This window comes from Caloenas nicobarica, unplaced genomic scaffold, assembly GCF_036013445.1.
Source record: "Caloenas nicobarica isolate bCalNic1 unplaced genomic scaffold, bCalNic1.hap1 Scaffold_83, whole genome shotgun sequence".
Taxonomy (NCBI): domain Eukaryota; kingdom Metazoa; phylum Chordata; class Aves; order Columbiformes; family Columbidae; genus Caloenas; species Caloenas nicobarica.
The window spans coordinates 101,196-118,021 of NW_027017717.1; the positions used below are offsets into that span (position 1 = coordinate 101,196).

Sequence of the window (16,826 nt, forward strand, 5' to 3'; positions counted from 1 at the left end):
TCCTGGCTGGGAATAGCTGCAGCAGGTTCCCCAGCAGTGGCAGCACGGGGGGACCAGCGGGTCCACCCCAACCTGTACTGGTGCCTGGAGTTATTCCTCCCCAGGTGCAGGACCCTGCACTTGCCCTTGTTGAACTACTCAGTCATTTGTCCCAGCCAGCACAGGTTCATGAGGGGAAAGACCTGCTTAACAAACTTAATTTCGTTCCAGGAGAAGGTTACCCACCTAGTTGACCAAGGGAAGCCTGTTGATGCGATCTGTTTGGATTTCAGTAAAGCCTTTGATAGCGTGTCTCACAGGATCCTCCTGGACAAGATGTCCAGCGCACAGCTGGGTAAACACACAGTGCAGTGGGTGAGCAATTGGCTGATGGGCTGGGCTCAAAGGGTTCCAGAAAATGGGGTCATGTCGGGCTGGCAACCAGTTAGTAGCGGGTTCCGCAGGGATCCATCTTAGGGCCAGCACTCAGTGCCTTTCCCACTCATGCCAAGGATGTCCCAGCTCTGGGAACGGCCCAAGGCTTCCAGCCAAAGGCACTTGCAGCCCCAGCTGCAGCCCCAGTGGCTCCCAGTGCACACCCCCCGACCCCCCCAGTTCTGTGGGTCCTGCAGCCTTTTGTGCTCCCCCAAACCTTCTACCCGCCAGGTAGGGACCGAGCCCAATATCTGCAGCCCGGGACGCTCCTGGGGGCAAGAGCAGAGGTGACCGCCGGCCATGGCTCCTGTCCTTCTTGCAGGCTCAGCCCCCCTGTGCCCACCACCCGGGCAGGAGCAGCCCATCCCCGCAGCCTGGGCATCCCTGGCAGGGGGGGCAGCCCCGGCCCCCCAAGCCCCACCAGCAGGGACGACACCCCTGTCTGCTCGGACACCCCGGCACCTTCGGCACCTTTGCCATCTCCTACCCGGGCACTCCCAGCACCCACCACCCCAGTCCCCTGGCAGATATGGCACAGGGGTTCAGCCAGCCTGGCCGAGCGGCCCTGCCCTGGCCTGACTGATGCATGCCTAGTAAATCCAGTTTCCAGAGAATTTCCCCAGTACCTGGGGCCATCTGTCACGTCTCCCCTCCCAGAAGCGAGTCTCCTCCCGCTTTGCGGCCCTGTTCCCCACACAGCAGCTCACCCCGCAGGGTTGCTCCAGCCACCAGCTCCCCACGTGCCTGTGCAGAGCTGGGAGTTGTTGGCAATGGGGCCTGGCTTGGGGGGTGCCCATGGAGGGTCCCCCCCGCCCAGGACGGCTCCCACTCCCCCACACAGGGTTGCAGAGGGCTCCGTGTGGCTGCTGCTTTGGCTCCTGCAAGTTCCACATCCAGTGGATGAGCCCCTATGTCCATCAGGGCACAGTGGTGGCCCCAGCCCCTCCAGTGCTGCCGATCCCCATCCCCAGCTACCGGCACGTCCAGGGGCAATGGGCACAGCCCTGCAGCTTTGGCATGGCCACCACCGCAGGGGCGCCTCGGAGCAGGAACATCCCCCCCAGGCCCCTCTGCTGCTCCCCACAAACAAGCCCCGGAGGATCCCACTGATGATGTTGAAGTGTCTGAGGAGGTGCTTCTCCAAGAGGCCCATCAGCTCTTTGGTGTCTCTCTGGACATGGTGCGGGTTGCCAAGGACGGTCCCAGAAGCAGCCCCACACCTGGGAACACTGGTGGCACCAATTTGGAGGGGAATGCGGTGGCCACAGTCCCCGTGGTGTTGCCAACAGCCATGCCTGGCCACCAGCAAAAGGGCCAGCTGTCCTCGCACCTCAACACCTCTGGCACGGCCCCCCTCATGGGGACACCCCAGGCAGTGATGTCCCACCCAGCCCCTCTGCTGCTGACCAAGCCTCTGGAGATCCGGCAGCCGAACTGGCCATACCTGATGATGTGCTGTTCCAAGAGGCCCTGCAGCTCCTCATTTGCTCCCTGGATGCGGTCGAGTCCAGCCAGGATGGCCTGGAGTGAACTCTGGGGCGTTTCTCCAGAGCAGCGGGACTTACCAAGGTGTTCTCGACTAGACTCAGGGAAATGTGTTTTGTCACTCCTCACCACTATGTACCAAGTTTGAAAGATGTTGTTGCCCGTAGTTGTCGTTGCCCCGTCCCTCCTGCCAGTGCTGCCTCTGGCCAGGAAGAGCTCAGAGAGCCCTTCCAGAGCCACGGGCAGCTCTGCCGGCCGGCCCGCCTGCCCACAGGCCCTCGAGGAACAGCTGCAACCTGCGTCCCAAGGCTGGGATCACTTCTCAGAAACACTCACTGGGCACCAGCGGGCAGAAAAGCCAAAGCCACAATTAGAAACAAACACTTGTTGGCCTTGCATGTGTCATTTACGGGGTGTTTGCTTCTCTGTGGGGTTTGGGGCAATTGGTGAAATCCCCATTCTGAGAAGTCTCTGTGAGGGGGTGTCGTGGTTTGATTGCAGGGTGACAGTAAAACCGTGGCAGATGTATTGTTAACCTCCTCTCCCCCCACTTTCCCCTTCAACCCCTCCTCTTCCCCCTTCCCCTAAGGACAGGCGATTGGGAGGGAAAGAAGGACAGAGAGAAGAGAGTTGGAAAAATTAAAAATGTTTTACTAATGCTACTAACAGAAATAGAGAAAATAATACAAAATATACAAAACCAATCTTGAAAGTCCCGGCAACTGCTCCGGCAGGTGTAGGGCCGGCACCCGAAGTCCTGGACTGGACTCTCCAGCCAACCGGAGCTGGATTCAGCCTGTCACTAGGCCTCAGTTCGCAGGGACAACTCGCAAGGTCCTCTCCCAATGTCGGCCATAAGGAAAAAGGGACGAGATCCTCGTGATCCCCCACTTTTATATGAAGTATGACGTGAATGGGATGGAATACTTTAGTTGGTCAATTTTTCAGTTCACCTCCTGCCTGCCCATCTCGCAGGATGCATCATTATCAATGACCTTGCGTTCCATTGCTATGTCTACCAAAACATGTACCTAACTTTCAGGAAAACTGCAGTTAATAAGAAGACTTTAGCTGACAGGGAAATTCACTACAAGAGAAACTTGTTCTGAAGAAAACCAGGACAGGGGGTTTTGAGAGCTGTGTGCTGTGTGGGCCCGTCTTGCAGCCTCTTCTGTTTTAATGTGGAGGTCGAGTCACTGGGTCTGAACTGGGCTGGATGAGCCAACAGCGAGTGAGAACGAGTTGGGCCGACTGGCCGGGCCCAGAGGCTGCTGCTCCGCGCCACCAAGTCTGTCCTGGATGCTCAGAATCCTTCTGGTTGGAAAAGACCTTTGAGATCACCAGGTCCAACTGTGACCCAGCACTGCCAAGGTCACACTGAGCCATGTCCCTCAGCCCCACATCTGCCCATGGTTTAAACCCTCCAGGGACGGTGACTCCACCACTGCCCGGGGCGGCCTGTGCCAAGGCCTCACCAGGCCGGGCCGGGGAGGGGACGCTGTGGCCATGGCTCAGAGAGCTGGAGGGAGCGCCCCAGCCCATGCTGGGAGCTGTAGTCCTGGGCACGGGGCTGCCAGGTGCCATTTGCTCTTGGAACACACAGTTTCTGCTCCAGCCTCAGCCCGGGTGAGGTGGGCACTGGGGCACCCGTGAGGCCACAGGCACCAGCACCCCGACTCCCAGAGCCCCCCACCATCTGAGCAGACCCACCACAGTTCCCCAGCCCTGCCTGTGTGCGGCCGGCCAGGACACGGCCAGCTGCTCAGGCCAGGCGAGACCACGATCCCGCCACCTCTTCCTGCCCTGAACTCCTCCACTCTTGAGGAGCTTGCCCACATTGAGCATGCCCTGCCATCTCCACGTTCCTCCATTGCAGGTTGCCCAGCTGCTGCACATGGTGGTGTCTTCACACGGTAGCTGTGGCTTCCCTGACTCCCACTGGCCGTGTCATCGTCTGTCCCCAGTGAGCACGTCGGCAGCTTTGGCCTCTGGCTGAGCAGCTGCTCAGCTGCAGTTTGGCGGCTTTTGCTCCGTGTGACCACGAGTGTCCTGCTGCAGGGACAATGAGCAGTGACTCTCATTTGTATCTGGCCTGTGGCCATTCCTGTGAGCAGAACTGATGGGTCAGACGGAGGATTTCAGGCAACACTTTCTTTCCCATGTCACCAGGACTCCTTCCTCAGTGACCCCATCTCCCAGGACAGTCCCTGGGGATGGGGCACAGTCGACTTGGGAACACAATGGCCTTTACGAGTGTGCTAAACTCTGCCTGTGAGCAGGTGATCCCAGCAAGCGGGAGGGCTGGTGGTGCCCTGGGTCATGCTGGTGTCATCTCTTTCTATCCAGGTTTGAACTGGAGTTGGTGGAGAAACCACTGCCCAGGGACCCTCTGAAGGTCTTGACAAATGTCCCTGGTGAGGGCAAGTGGAAGAAAAAAGAAAAAAGAGGGTTTGCCACCTCTCAGGCAAGGCATGGAAGGGAAAGCAACTCCCAGCTCATTTCCATAGTGTGGGCAACCAGCTTATGCAGTCTGATGGAAAAATCCCTGGCCATGATGGTCAAAAGGCTCTGACTTGCACCAAAGCTTCATGCCAGCTTGGCACAGCCTGTTTTCCTAAGCTTGACTTCACAAGAACCAAGCCCTGGGCTGGGCTGGGCAAGCCCATCCCTGGCTATAGCAGAAGGGTGAGGATTCAAGGGCCTGTCTGCACTTTGGGAATTACCTCTCCAAGAGAGTCTGTCACGTCCTGGCATCACCCAGCCCCTCTTTCCAGAACCTGTTGCCACTGACGCGTTCGCAGAGGAGCCCGGAGGTGCCGCTGTTGGGGAGGGTGCGAGGCCTCTGGAGATGGCGCTGTCAGGGGAGCAGAACGGCCCTCTCGCATGTTTTGGGAAGAGGCCTGAGCACCGCTGCGTGTCACCCGGGCTGGCAGAATCAGTGATGCTCTTCTGACAAGGCGTCTCCTCCTGTTTCCAGAGAGATTTGCTCAGCTGCCCTTGCCAGCCCATTCCAGCTTGGCTAAGAAGGAACACGAACAGCTCTGGGGTAAGAAGGCGATGGAGATGAGGAACAGCTCTGGGGTCAGGTGAGTCTGGGGGCTCAGGACTGGTGTCTGCATGAGGTCATTTTCTGTCCCAGCAGGAGCCCATTCCCCAGCCCCAAACACTTGTCGTTCGTTGCTGCTGAACAGTGGTGAAGGCAGCGCCTGGAGGGCTGGGATGGGGCTGCCAGGAGCCCCCACTTCACAGGGCTGGTTCCTTTCCACTCCTTCAGGAGAGCGCCGAGTGTGGCCTCCTGAGCTGTGCATGGGGACAGCCGTGTGCCACCGAGGGGCCTGGCTCAGGGATTTCCTCTCCTGAGCTCAGCGCAGCCATCGGCTGAGCTGCTGGTGGCTGCGCAAACAGGCACGTGGCTCGCGGGGGCAGGATGGGGCCCCAAACCCATCGTGTCCTCAAGCTGTCCCCTCCTGTCGTGTCATTTCAGGCGTCTGCCAGCCATCCCAGGGGACTCCTCTGGAAAAAGCAGCCCATGAGTGGCCAAGCCAAGGGCAAATCTGAGCTCAAAGGCCAAGCACCAAAGCAGAGCCCAGCGCAGGCCGTGAACCCTCAGAGGTGCAGAGCAGGACAAGGCGAAAAGAAAGTTCCCATGGGAAGCAAATTACCACCAATGAGTTCTGAGGCCAGGCTGCCCGAGGAGCCCACCTACAAGGTCTGCATTCCACAGCCACCAAGACCGGAGACAGCACAATTACTGACATCAAGGCCTGAGATGTTCTGGTCGGTGCTGACAGAACCGCAGAAGACCGTCTCAGCGGGATACAGCTTGGAGCCCTCCCCTTTGGTGCCACCCATGTCCCAGGGGTCCATGTCTATGCAATGCCACCCACTGAAGGCCAGATCAGTGGTGCCCAGGATGGAGTGGCCCTGGCTGGAGGTCCAGAGCAGAAGGAGCACCACCTGAGGTGGCCAAACAGATACGTGATTTGAATCTGTGTCATTCTTGAGTGCTGTTTCTTTGTAGAAATGCAGTTAGAGGGACAGTGGGGACTCTTCAAGGAGCCCTTAGCTGGGATTGATGTTCCCATGTTGGGCTCAGCCATCACCAGGGGCAGGGGACTCATTTTCCAGTGGTGTCCCCTCTTCTGTAGCCTCAGGAAGCACACAAGGCCATGTTCTTTGGCCATGTTTGGAAGGCCCAAGTGACCGCAAGGCTGCTCTGAGGCAGAGAGGGGACCGTTTCTTCCCATCTCGTTGCTCCTTTAGATCCCCAGGGGGAAGAGAAAGGCTTTTTGGGTGGCTCTGGCACAGCTTGGGAGCAAAGTGCTGCTGCTGGAGAGGTGGCCGAGAAGGGGTCAGTGGAGGGAGAGAACCAGCTGCCCTCCCCTCCATGTCCTGAAGCCATCGCAGGGCTCTGCATGTGGGCAGAGAGCTCCCAAACCCTGCAGGATTGTTTTAGAAGAGTCTCTCCTTTTTTGGCAGTGACAGGAGGGACAGCAGGCAGTGACAGGAGGGACACCAGGCAGTGACAGGCCCGGGGCTGACAGGCTCCCCCTCCCCTAGGGGGCGCTGGGCTGCCACACCCAGGTGACATAGAACCTGTGTCACAATGCCCGGTACCGTGGTGAGGATTCCGTGACACTGCAGGTGACAGGGACACTGCAGGAGGTAGTTGCAGCCCAGCGATTTCTCAGTTCCCTCAAGAAGCTGAATGCTGCAAATCGCTGGGTTTGCTGTTGAAAAGATGCCATCAGGTGGGTGTTTTGGAGTAATACACTGAAAACCAGAGCAGAAATGGTGAAATATTCCCATGTTATGCATGATCCCTGCACCAAACCACCATCACAGAGCCTAAGTAGATCTGCAGCATTATTTTCCTTTCTTTTTTAAATTTCTTTTCTTTTTTTTTTTAATTCTTAAAACTGCCAGCAGGTCCCGGGGAACAGCTGCTGATGGAGCTTGAAAAGATTTAGACATATCCAGATTGTGAAAGTACAGTATAAAAACCATCCTCATGGAGGGATCTTTGCATTTTAGGCTTAGTCTAAGTGTCTCAGGTAGCTGGGGTTTTTGTTTGGGCTTAATCTAAAAGGACTGATGGCTTTCCTCCTTGTCTAAAGATGAATATGGTGTAAAATATAAATAGAAAAACCGTCCTCGTGGAGGGATCTCGGTGTTTTAGGCTCAGTCTAAGTTTGCCAAGTAGTTGGGGTATTTTTGCTCTTCTGTGAGAAATATTTTGCTCCTTGTGCATTCTCAAAATGTCCCGTTCACACATGGAGACGATAGAAGTGTGATGTTACGTATAAAATTTTGCTTTTGTATCTGTAAAGGGATTCTCATATTAATATACACTCATGAATTGACTAATTTATTTTTCTTTTCTGTATTTATGTTGTTTTCAGAAGACACAGATGACAATGCTCCAGTCCCTAAGATCTCATCAAAAATTGTTGGAAGAATTGCGGCTGGAGCACACATTTTGTAAGTATTCATAGAGCTTTGTATTCTTTGTGAGGCGTTTCAGTGTGTTTTAACCTTTTTTATGGATATTAGTTTATAGAGGCATTCAGATTGTATCTTGCTTATTAAAGCGGCTGTTAATTTTTCTTGTGATGCGTAGTTTTGAATGGACCTGACCCTATGTTTTTATGCCTGCATTTTTAGGCTTACATTTTATAAGCCTACATTTTTAGGCCTACTTTTTCCGGCCTACATTTTTAGGAGGTGAGGTTCGAACTCCAACAGCGGTGACTCTTCAGGTGATTTAACTGGGTTTGTTCTTGGGGTTGGTTGTTCTGAGACCCACGTTGCAGATCCTATTTCCTGGACACAGAGGGATTCCTTGGTTTATGTGTTTGCTTTTATAGTAAAGACGTTGTAGCATAAACTTTGAATTTATTCCCATCTGGGAAGAGTCTCATTCTCAGTGTTTGACTATTTCTTCCATTTGGGTGAGGAGGGGGGAGATAGCAGGTATTCATAGGCCCCAAATCCGATTTTTTTGCACACTAAAGATCCAATAAATATGAAAGAACAAAGTGACAGATCAATGAGTATATGGAATCTCAGCAAGTTTTCAAGCATCATAAATATTTCCTAAAATATTGCATTGTGCAGTGCTTTCAAGATTACCTTAGAACACTTTCTGGCAATTAAGACCTTTTTTTTTTTTTTGGTGTCTGTTGCAGGGCTCCGAAATAACACAAAACCCTTGTAACTGCTTTCAAATGACATTTCTACTGCTATTCTTAGTCAATATAGCATATGTTTTATGACATATTTAGTATTTTGGAGCTTTTGTGGCTACACATGGCAGACACCTGATCACAGTGCTTGGGCTTCCACAAAGAAACACTCTTCTAAAGAGATTTTTGGTGTGTCTTTGTCAGATGACTGAGTAGAGTGATTTGTCACAAAGTAGGAATGTAATTTTGGTTTGGTTTTTTTTTCAGTTGCACTGAATGCACCAAGAAAGAAGAGTTTATGTATAAGAATAAATTTCCACATTCCTTAGGCGATCAGAACATCAAGTTTTGATGTTTGGGTTTTAGAATCTGGTTGCACAGCTTTTTGTTGGGTCGGAATGCTTTATTTAAGTTCTGATCACCTTTATTTCTCCTTCTAGAAGTCAAAAGGAGCCAGTGAGCGGAACATCAAAAGCGGTATGTAAAAACATAATCTCACCCTTTTTCCTACACACCACGGTGAATTTTAACCAACGCAGCCTTGTATGAATTTTCCAAGCATTAACATAATGTATTTTCCAATCAATGTAGAAAAATATTGGACTCAGCAAGGTAAAAAGTGAGTCACGTCGTTGTTGTGAGGACAGTTCTGTGCAGCTCCGTGATTCCTTGTCGTGTCCTTAAATACCTGGGGATTTGTTCCTAAAACTGTGTAATTGAAGTGATTTAGTTGGGGCCCCTCTGAGTACAAAAATGTCTTTAATAGATTGCCATGAATTTAAATATCATTGCTACACAACTATGAATTTACATTTGGGAAAGGAGTGGTGTTCCTTTCAGGTTTGCAAACACTGTCATTCCGCTGCTAAAATATTATATAAATGAGAAACACAAGGAAATACTTGACTGGTAAAGGGTCTGGATCTGGATTTGCCACTTAGATTGAATACCATATGTCTCCTATGTGTTTTTTATATTTTGTCTTTATTGTAATGTAAATTGCATTTATTGTATTCCAAATAATTCAGATGGGTTTTTATTTCTTGAAAACAGTTATTTTTCTCTTTTTTTACTGGCATGTGTATCAACACAAACTCTGTGTTCATAAAGACAGTTTATTTGGCTTTTTTCCCATGTTTCTGTATGTATTTCAAAGCAGAACTTAGTGTGGTAGGAATAAATCGCTGGAAAGTTCACACATGATTGTGGAACAGTAAGGCGGCAACATCTGAATTCGTTACAGCTTTTTTTGTGCTGCTGTCCCACTGTTACTACGCTCTGTCTTGAAGGTACAATTGAATATGCGTTTAATTTTTTGTGAACAGATCGATGACTCTCCTGCACCTCTTTCTCTGGCACAGCTTATTAAGGTATTACTATATAATATAAGGTATATATTCTTGTCAAATACTTTTTTAAAAAGTGGTTTCTTCCTATTTTTAAATCTTATATGGCGACCTATAGCTGCACAAGTCTTGTAATGTGAACAATACCTTCATGTTTGATAATTTAAGGTCTTCATTTTACCTTTAAAATGTGTGTATATTTTGACACTATCCTGTGATCTCTCAGCCCCAACGTCACGTTGCAGAATCGCTCATCTTCAAGATACAAAGCAGCAGCACTTCAGAAGCTGTTTTGACTGTTTTTCATATGTTTCGTTACTTTTGCGCCAGAAGCTAACACAATTTTCACGGAACAATTTAATTATGGACATTTCAGGGGTGTTCGCAACAGCCAAAACAGAAGCGTTTCTGTAACATGGACGATTGCACAGCGATGTCTGAATTTCTAGGCTGGAGTTCATTTCCAAGAAATCTCTTCCCACTGGGAACTTCTTCCCTCTCTCACTGCAGAAATTAAATTGTGTACATTCTGGGAAAAAATTAGATTGGAAGGTAGCCACCAAAGGAAATTGAAATCTAAATTCTAAATGTGTCCTTGATTCTGCAATCTCATGTGGAATTTTATGCTAAAATGTGAAAAACTGTCCAAGCATGTGTCAGACATCTCAGCTTTTGAAGAAATTTAAGTGTTTCAGAAAAATGCAGGAAAATAATGTAAAGTTGAGAGCAGACTGGCTCAGCATGGAGGCAATGTGTTGTAAAAAGTTTTCTGCTTTATTATTTTGATGAATTAAATGCCATATTTGAATTAGTCTATTCCTAGTCATGTTTTGTGGGGTTTGGATGTGTTTTGTAACTGTTTGGTTTCAAATTAGTCAAGTATCTGTCAAGTTTTCCGTAAATGTTACTGGAAATGATTTCATAGTTGTTGATCTGGATTACCTCAGCGTTGAGAAAAATAATGTATATATGAAAGAACCATTTAATAAAAAGTTGAACGTAGATGGTTGATTTGTGGATGAAAGCGTATAAATGCATACAAAAACAAAACCAGGAGTGGTTGATCTGAACGATTGATGCTGGAAGGTCCAAATAATTTCTATCTTTCTCAATTAAATGGACAGTGGAGATCTTCTCCTTCAAATTATCTAGAGCTTACAAATCCTGGATAATACAGATTTTTCTACACGTAGCTGGGAAGAAAATGGGATTAGTTACAAAGGTACAAACAGAGCTGAAAGTTTTGAGTTCCAAACACGTAACATGTGTGTCGCACCATTAATTCCCCGTTGAACAGACGGCCAACCTGGCTGAAGCCAAAGCTTCTGAAGAAGATAAAATAAAAGCCATGATGATTCAGTCCTGCTGGGAATACAATCCAGCCACGTGAGTGTTGGTCATGTCAGATCTCCTCTCTGAAGACGGTGGAAAACTTGTCGAGGCATTTGCTTTCACAAGAATGACACAATTTTCTTTTTTTTCCCCAAAAAAACTTCTAGTTACATGAAGAAACCTCCACCATCGTACACTTGTTTCCGTTGCGGAAAACCCGGCCACTATATAAAGAACTGCCCGACAAAAGGGGTAAGACACGGGGGGTTTTCCTTTTTCCAGGTCATAGACAATAGATATTGCTGTAGATCATCCTCTGTGATCCTTCATGCCTGTTTATCTATTTCAGTATTATTGGAAAATTTTCTGTTTTGAACTCTTTTTAATGACGTTTTGCAGTTTTGAGGATTCTGTACAAAAGCGAGATGTTTCTGTTGACCCCACCTGTTGGATATTTGTGTGTTTTAGTTACACGAGTCTTTTGTTGAATCTTCCTGCAACCCTTATGCTGAGCAAAAGGAGAGGATGAAAAGCTTTTGCTAGTTAAAGTAGTCATTGAAATGTCATTTGAAGTGTGGGTCTTCAGATGAGATATGTCTGCATTTCTGTTCATAACAGGACAAAACTTTTGAGCCTGTTCCCAGGATTAAAAAGAGCACAGGAATTCCCAGGAGTTTCCTGATGGAGGTGGAAGATCCCAGTACGAGGGGTGTGATGCTGACAAGCACCGGAAAATACGCAATACCGATTATTAATGCGTAAGTACAGAATTAATTGGACTAACCCGAAAGGCAACGAGAGAAACCACGTGTGAGTGTGTGAGCGGCAATGCCAGCAAGTTGCACAGCACCTGTAGTTACGGGGGAAGAAGCGTTGTCACTGTCTGGTAACCTGCAAATTCCATCTATTATCTCCCTTTGATAAAAGCCAAAGCTTGGAAAAACTTTCCTTTGCCCATCTTCAACTTTTTGATTTTCCATCCCCTCCTCCAGGGAAGCTTATGCGAGAGGGAAGAAGGAAAAACCTCCATTTTTACCAGCGGAACCGCCCTCCTCCTCCTCAAACAACGACCCTGTTCCGGAGGAGTTGTTATGTCTCATTTGTAAAAACATTACGACCGATGCCGTCATTATTCCCTGTTGTGGAAACAGTTATTGTGATGAATGTAAGGGTTTGTTAATGCCAAGCATCACACCTGCTCTTCTGAAAGTAGAAATATAAGAAAGAAATATCATTTAAAATATCAGAAAAGAAATCCAAGAAATAAATATAATTTAATCCGTGTTCTTCTCCCTGAGAGAGTTGGTTCAAAGCTCCAGAACTCAAACCTGCCTACTCATGCTTTTTGAGACGTGTTTTATTCATTAACCTTGAGGGTGGTGGCTTCTCGCTGGATGAGAAGGTGGAAAAAAGACCAGTCGAAACATCCAGACACAGCCTCATCTAATGAGACTAATTAGAACACCAGGACACAGCCCAGTCTACATCTTCAAATGTTCCAAGAGCAAAATATCAAAACTCCATAGTTATTTGCTGCATACGAGAATCTTTTTACACTATTGAACATTTATAGCTTCATGCCCTTAATTCCAGACCATATTTAACCATTAATCATCTAAGTGTTTTTATAATTGATCAGAACCCACAAAATGTCCTTAGTTTGGCTAAAAATAGTTTGATGTCTCTAATTCTTCACAGGTATCAGGACAGCGTTACTGGAATCTGAGGAACATAAATGCCCAACATGTCACCGGACGGATGTTTCTCCTGATGCTTTAGTTGCCAACAAGTTCCTACGCCAGGTAACGCGATCACTTTTACACGAGCTGTTTGTAAGAAAAGTCCATTTGTAAAAAATATTGATTTACATCTCCTTAAGCAAGGTTAAATTGCTTAAGGCTGAATTTCCTTTGCAAACGCATTATCTGTTGTTCCAGAAGGTCACGATTCTAAATTTAGAGAGAATCTGGCTAATTCAGGTCACAGTTTTGTTTAGCGTGATTGCCTCACATTCAAATTCGGTGTTAACACTGAAGGACTTTAAATACCAAAGCATTAAATAAAGGATTAAATACCAATCCTTAACATCCATGTGTAATGTGACATGTTTCTATCTCTGTATGTTGACTTATTTTAGCTTTGATGGCATTTGCAGGAATGCACAAGTAATTTTACTCCGCAGAGGCTTTTGTGTGTAGATCTGCTGAAGTTTCTGGAATATGTTCTGTAATGTTATCTTTCTGTAAATGGTTCTTCTGCCTCTAGATTGTGAACAACTTCAGAAACGGAACTGGCTACACAAGAAGGGTCCATAAGCAGCTTGGGCAGCAGCCGCCACCACTCGTGACACCTCCTGCTGCTCTGGTGACAAACGCGGAACTTTCAAGATCTTCCTCTCTGTCCATCAGCACTTTGTCAGAAGAGAAGGCAAGTTTTACTTCAAGGTATACCATGATTTTTGGATTTCAGGAGGGCTTCTTTTCCATGCGTTTGCGTTTATTCACCAGGAGTATCAGGTTCCTGCTCCAAGACAAGCAGCTTTACCACATCTCCTGGGCCCCCAAGGACAATCAATCCCCACAACCGGTAACTATAACCTCAGAATTTCCTTGAAAAACTTCTCTTCAGATAAACTGAATGGGATTTTTTTCTTTCTCCTCCCCCCACTCCAAAAGGTCAGCCAATGAGAGCCAGGGCAATTTGCTCAGCAGGTGACAAACCAGCCTGGAAACTGTGAGTATTGTACGGAAATTTTGAGCCTTGAGGCGATTCCGGTGCCCCTGGGGCCGCCGTTTTGAGCCCTGAGGTGATCTTGGTGCAGCCCTTTTGAGCCCTGGGGTGTGGGGCCCAAAACTGACACCAGGATTCAAGGTGTGGCCTCTTCTTATAGTGACCATGTTTTGGTTTTTTGGTGTCTCTTCGTAGTAAAGTTCAAACTGTAATTGTAATAAAGGTCAAACTTAAGGTTCCTAGTCAGAGCTCAAGATATGTGCAAGATTTTGCTGGGACATCTGGCTGGAAGTGTTGATTAAATAGTATGGAGGATTAAATAATACGTAGGATTAAAGAGTATGTAGGATTGCAGTACAAGTGCTTTGCATCCTCTACAAATTGCCAAATAAGCAGTGAAGTTAAATAGACTAGACTGGCATGTTAAAATCGAGCGTGACTGTCTTCAGGCTAAATCATGTTTTCTTGCTATTTGATACTGCACTGTAGCCCTTAGAACTTGCTCTCTGCAAGAGAAAAAAACCCAACCAACCCAAATCTGAGAGGAAAAAAAACGGGGAGAGTGACTGCTTTGAAATAATGTAGTTATTTTTCTGTGTTGTGCTTTTTAAAGGTCCAAGTCTCCCTGTGGTGCTTTGTCTTACCCTAGAAGTTCGTATACCCACTGCAAGTCACGATCAGGCTCTTCCTGCACTCGCTCCGACTCTCGATCACGGAGTCGTTCTCGTTCCTACTCGCCATTGCTGCCATCTCCAAGAAGAGGCAAAGGGAAGAGTCATAACTATCGCTCTAGGTCAAGGTCGCGTGGTCATCACCACTCACGGTCAAGGTCTCCAGTATTTAGAGGCCAGGCTCGCACTCAAAGGATGACACCTCAAGGGGAAGGAGAAAGGGAGTATTTTAACAGACACACAGCAGTTCCACTATATGGTATGAAAGCTGCCTATGGCAGATCTGTTGAATTTCAGGATCCATTTGAAAAGCAAAGATACAGAGAATGGGAAAGGAACTATGGAGAATGGTCTGGAAAGTTTGACAGGGGCTGTGCTGCTGGTGCTCAGCCTGGACCTCCAGTGAACAGAGAGACCTTTTCTCCAGAGAGGTTCGATCCACCTGAGACCAGACGAGAGATTTTGCCATATACTTGGGGATGTAGAGAGGATTATCCTGGTGGGCAGCGCCACGAAAATAGTCGTATAGCTGGAGATGGCCCTGAAAAAGCTTCTGGAAGAGAGCACCATGGCATGAAAAATCCAACAAACTCAAAAGAGAAAGAGGTGAAAAACCCACTGGGAGATGACAGAGCAAGTAAACAGAGATTCCAAGGGAAGAGAAGAAAAGAGGATGAGAATGAAGGATTTCCCAATGCTCAGCTGTTTGAAGGTGCAAAAAAACCCAAGAGAGACAGTTAGAGCGGATGATGTTCAAATGAAAATGGGGAAGTCAGAAGTTTTGATTCTGTATTATTGTGATGGTTTGGTTGTAGTCCATCACTATTTGTTAATTCTGATTTGAGGATTTGCTCTAATTAGATAGTACTTTGACACTGGTGTTTAATTCAAGTTTGACTGAGTTTATAATGGCTTTAATGTTATCAATACAAGTTGCTTTTTCTTCTTTACAGTTAATGAAAATATTAAGATTTTTTTCAAACAATAAACTACCTATGACAGAAAGAAACCTGGTTTGGTATGTTTGTAATTAGATGTGTTGTGTATTAAAAGCCACGTGGGGTCATTGGAAATGAACAGTACAGCAGACAGTTCCCTTTGACAGTTGTTTTCTTTCTCATCTTGTATGCATCAAAAAGCACAAGAAAGTAAAGATAAAAACAATCTGGGAAGGTAAAAGTAAAGAGCGGCAATAGTTGTTAAAGATACAAATGTGCAAAAATATGCAACAGCCAAGTGACAGGAATATCCCATATTGGTGTGTTTGACTAAGAAATAGCAGAAGGTGGCTGACAAACTCAGGGGGCAGCAAATCTATTCCCTCTCCATGTTTTAAGGACTCTCAGTCTTTGAAATGAGACCTGAGAGTCCCCTACGTATTTTCCCCAGTCCAGCTCCCAAGTAAACTGTTTATCACTTCATCATCACGTAGCTGCCATCCAGCTTTGAAGAATGAAGGATTAAGAGTGAACAGTGAATGAGTATTTTTTGGGGACGGGGTGGAGAGCGCATTTTGGAGGGAAGAAATTTTTACCTTCTGTAGCACTCTTAGTGGACGTTGGCATGACATATCGTGTCATCGACTTCTTTACAGGTGGTTATTCAAGCAAACATAAACCCAGCCTAAGAGTTGAGCACATGATGTGGAGATGTGGGCCTTTTGGCGTGCTGACACCACAGCCGCAAAAATGACTTTTTGAGAGAAACACATCTAGAGCTCAGCAGTTTTCCTGAGCTGGATTCAGTTCTTGCTAACACTGGTTTTAAGGCTGCAGTGTCAGAGGATGCGATCAAAGCAAAACCAGCCCAGGTGCTCTCAGGAACAGCAGGCGTGTGCATTGCAGAGCGTCTCCATCCCACGCTGAACAAGGATGGGGTGAGACAGGCGCCCCCTCTGGGAAATGCACTCAAATCCTGGTGAAAATGCTGAATTCAAGGCCCCACTGAATTGCCTACTGGTCTCTCTGTCATGGGGGAGTAATTTAGGGTTCTGCTTACTGCAGAACAATGTTTAGAGTTCTTAGAGAGAAGTGCGACTTACAAGAGTTTCGTGGTGGGATCACTGTATTATTTACTGCATGGGGGAAATATGCCAAGCCAAATGTTGCTGACCTTCTCTCCAGGTGCCTGTATCCGTTCACAAAGCAAACTGTCAGCGTCTTCCCTCCCTGATAACCGTTTGCTCCAGGGGCTGTGTCTTGGAGCTCCGGAGGCAAACTCTCAGGCGAGGCCCGTACCCGTCGTGGTGCAAACTGTCAGGATTCTTCTCTCTCTGATAACTGTTCATTTCGGAGTCTGTCTTTAGAGCTCTGAAGGCAAACTTTCGGGGGACTTTTTTGTCGTGTTGCTCGTGTAAGTGCGCCGTAAAACCTTCTCCCCACTTTTCCCACTCGTGCTGCAAGCAGCCCTGTGCTTCTCCCCCTCCCTCCCTCTTCTCATGGTTTTTTACTTACGAGATGGGGTCGGAAATGACTGATTTCAGTTGTGTTCCTAAGAAATCGGTATTGGGAGGTGTTTTAGAACATAGGAAAGCACTTGGAAAGATGAGGAAAGAGGATCTTGTGAAATATTGAAATCAGTGGTGGCTGCTGTATAACTTAAATGATCGGGAAAACTGGCCGGAGAATAGAACATTTAAGTATCTTTAAGTATAACACAGCAAT

General features: G+C 47.6%; 1 protein-coding gene across 1 annotated transcript; it reads left to right on the forward strand.

Moving 5' to 3' along the window:
- The first annotated feature begins 1,324 nt into the window (after positions 1-1,324).
- LOC136002912 (E3 ubiquitin-protein ligase RBBP6-like) lies at positions 1,325-14,904 on the forward strand. Its single transcript, XM_065658150.1, is given in 13 exon segments — positions 1,325-1,866; positions 4,246-4,313; positions 4,877-4,985; positions 8,525-8,561; positions 9,410-9,454; positions 10,728-10,816; positions 10,930-11,014; positions 11,381-11,520; positions 11,755-11,927; positions 12,461-12,564; positions 13,028-13,189; positions 13,270-13,348; positions 14,078-14,904. Coding segments are annotated over 13 exon segments (2,460 nt in total).
- Positions 14,905-16,826: the final 1,922 nt, after the last annotated feature.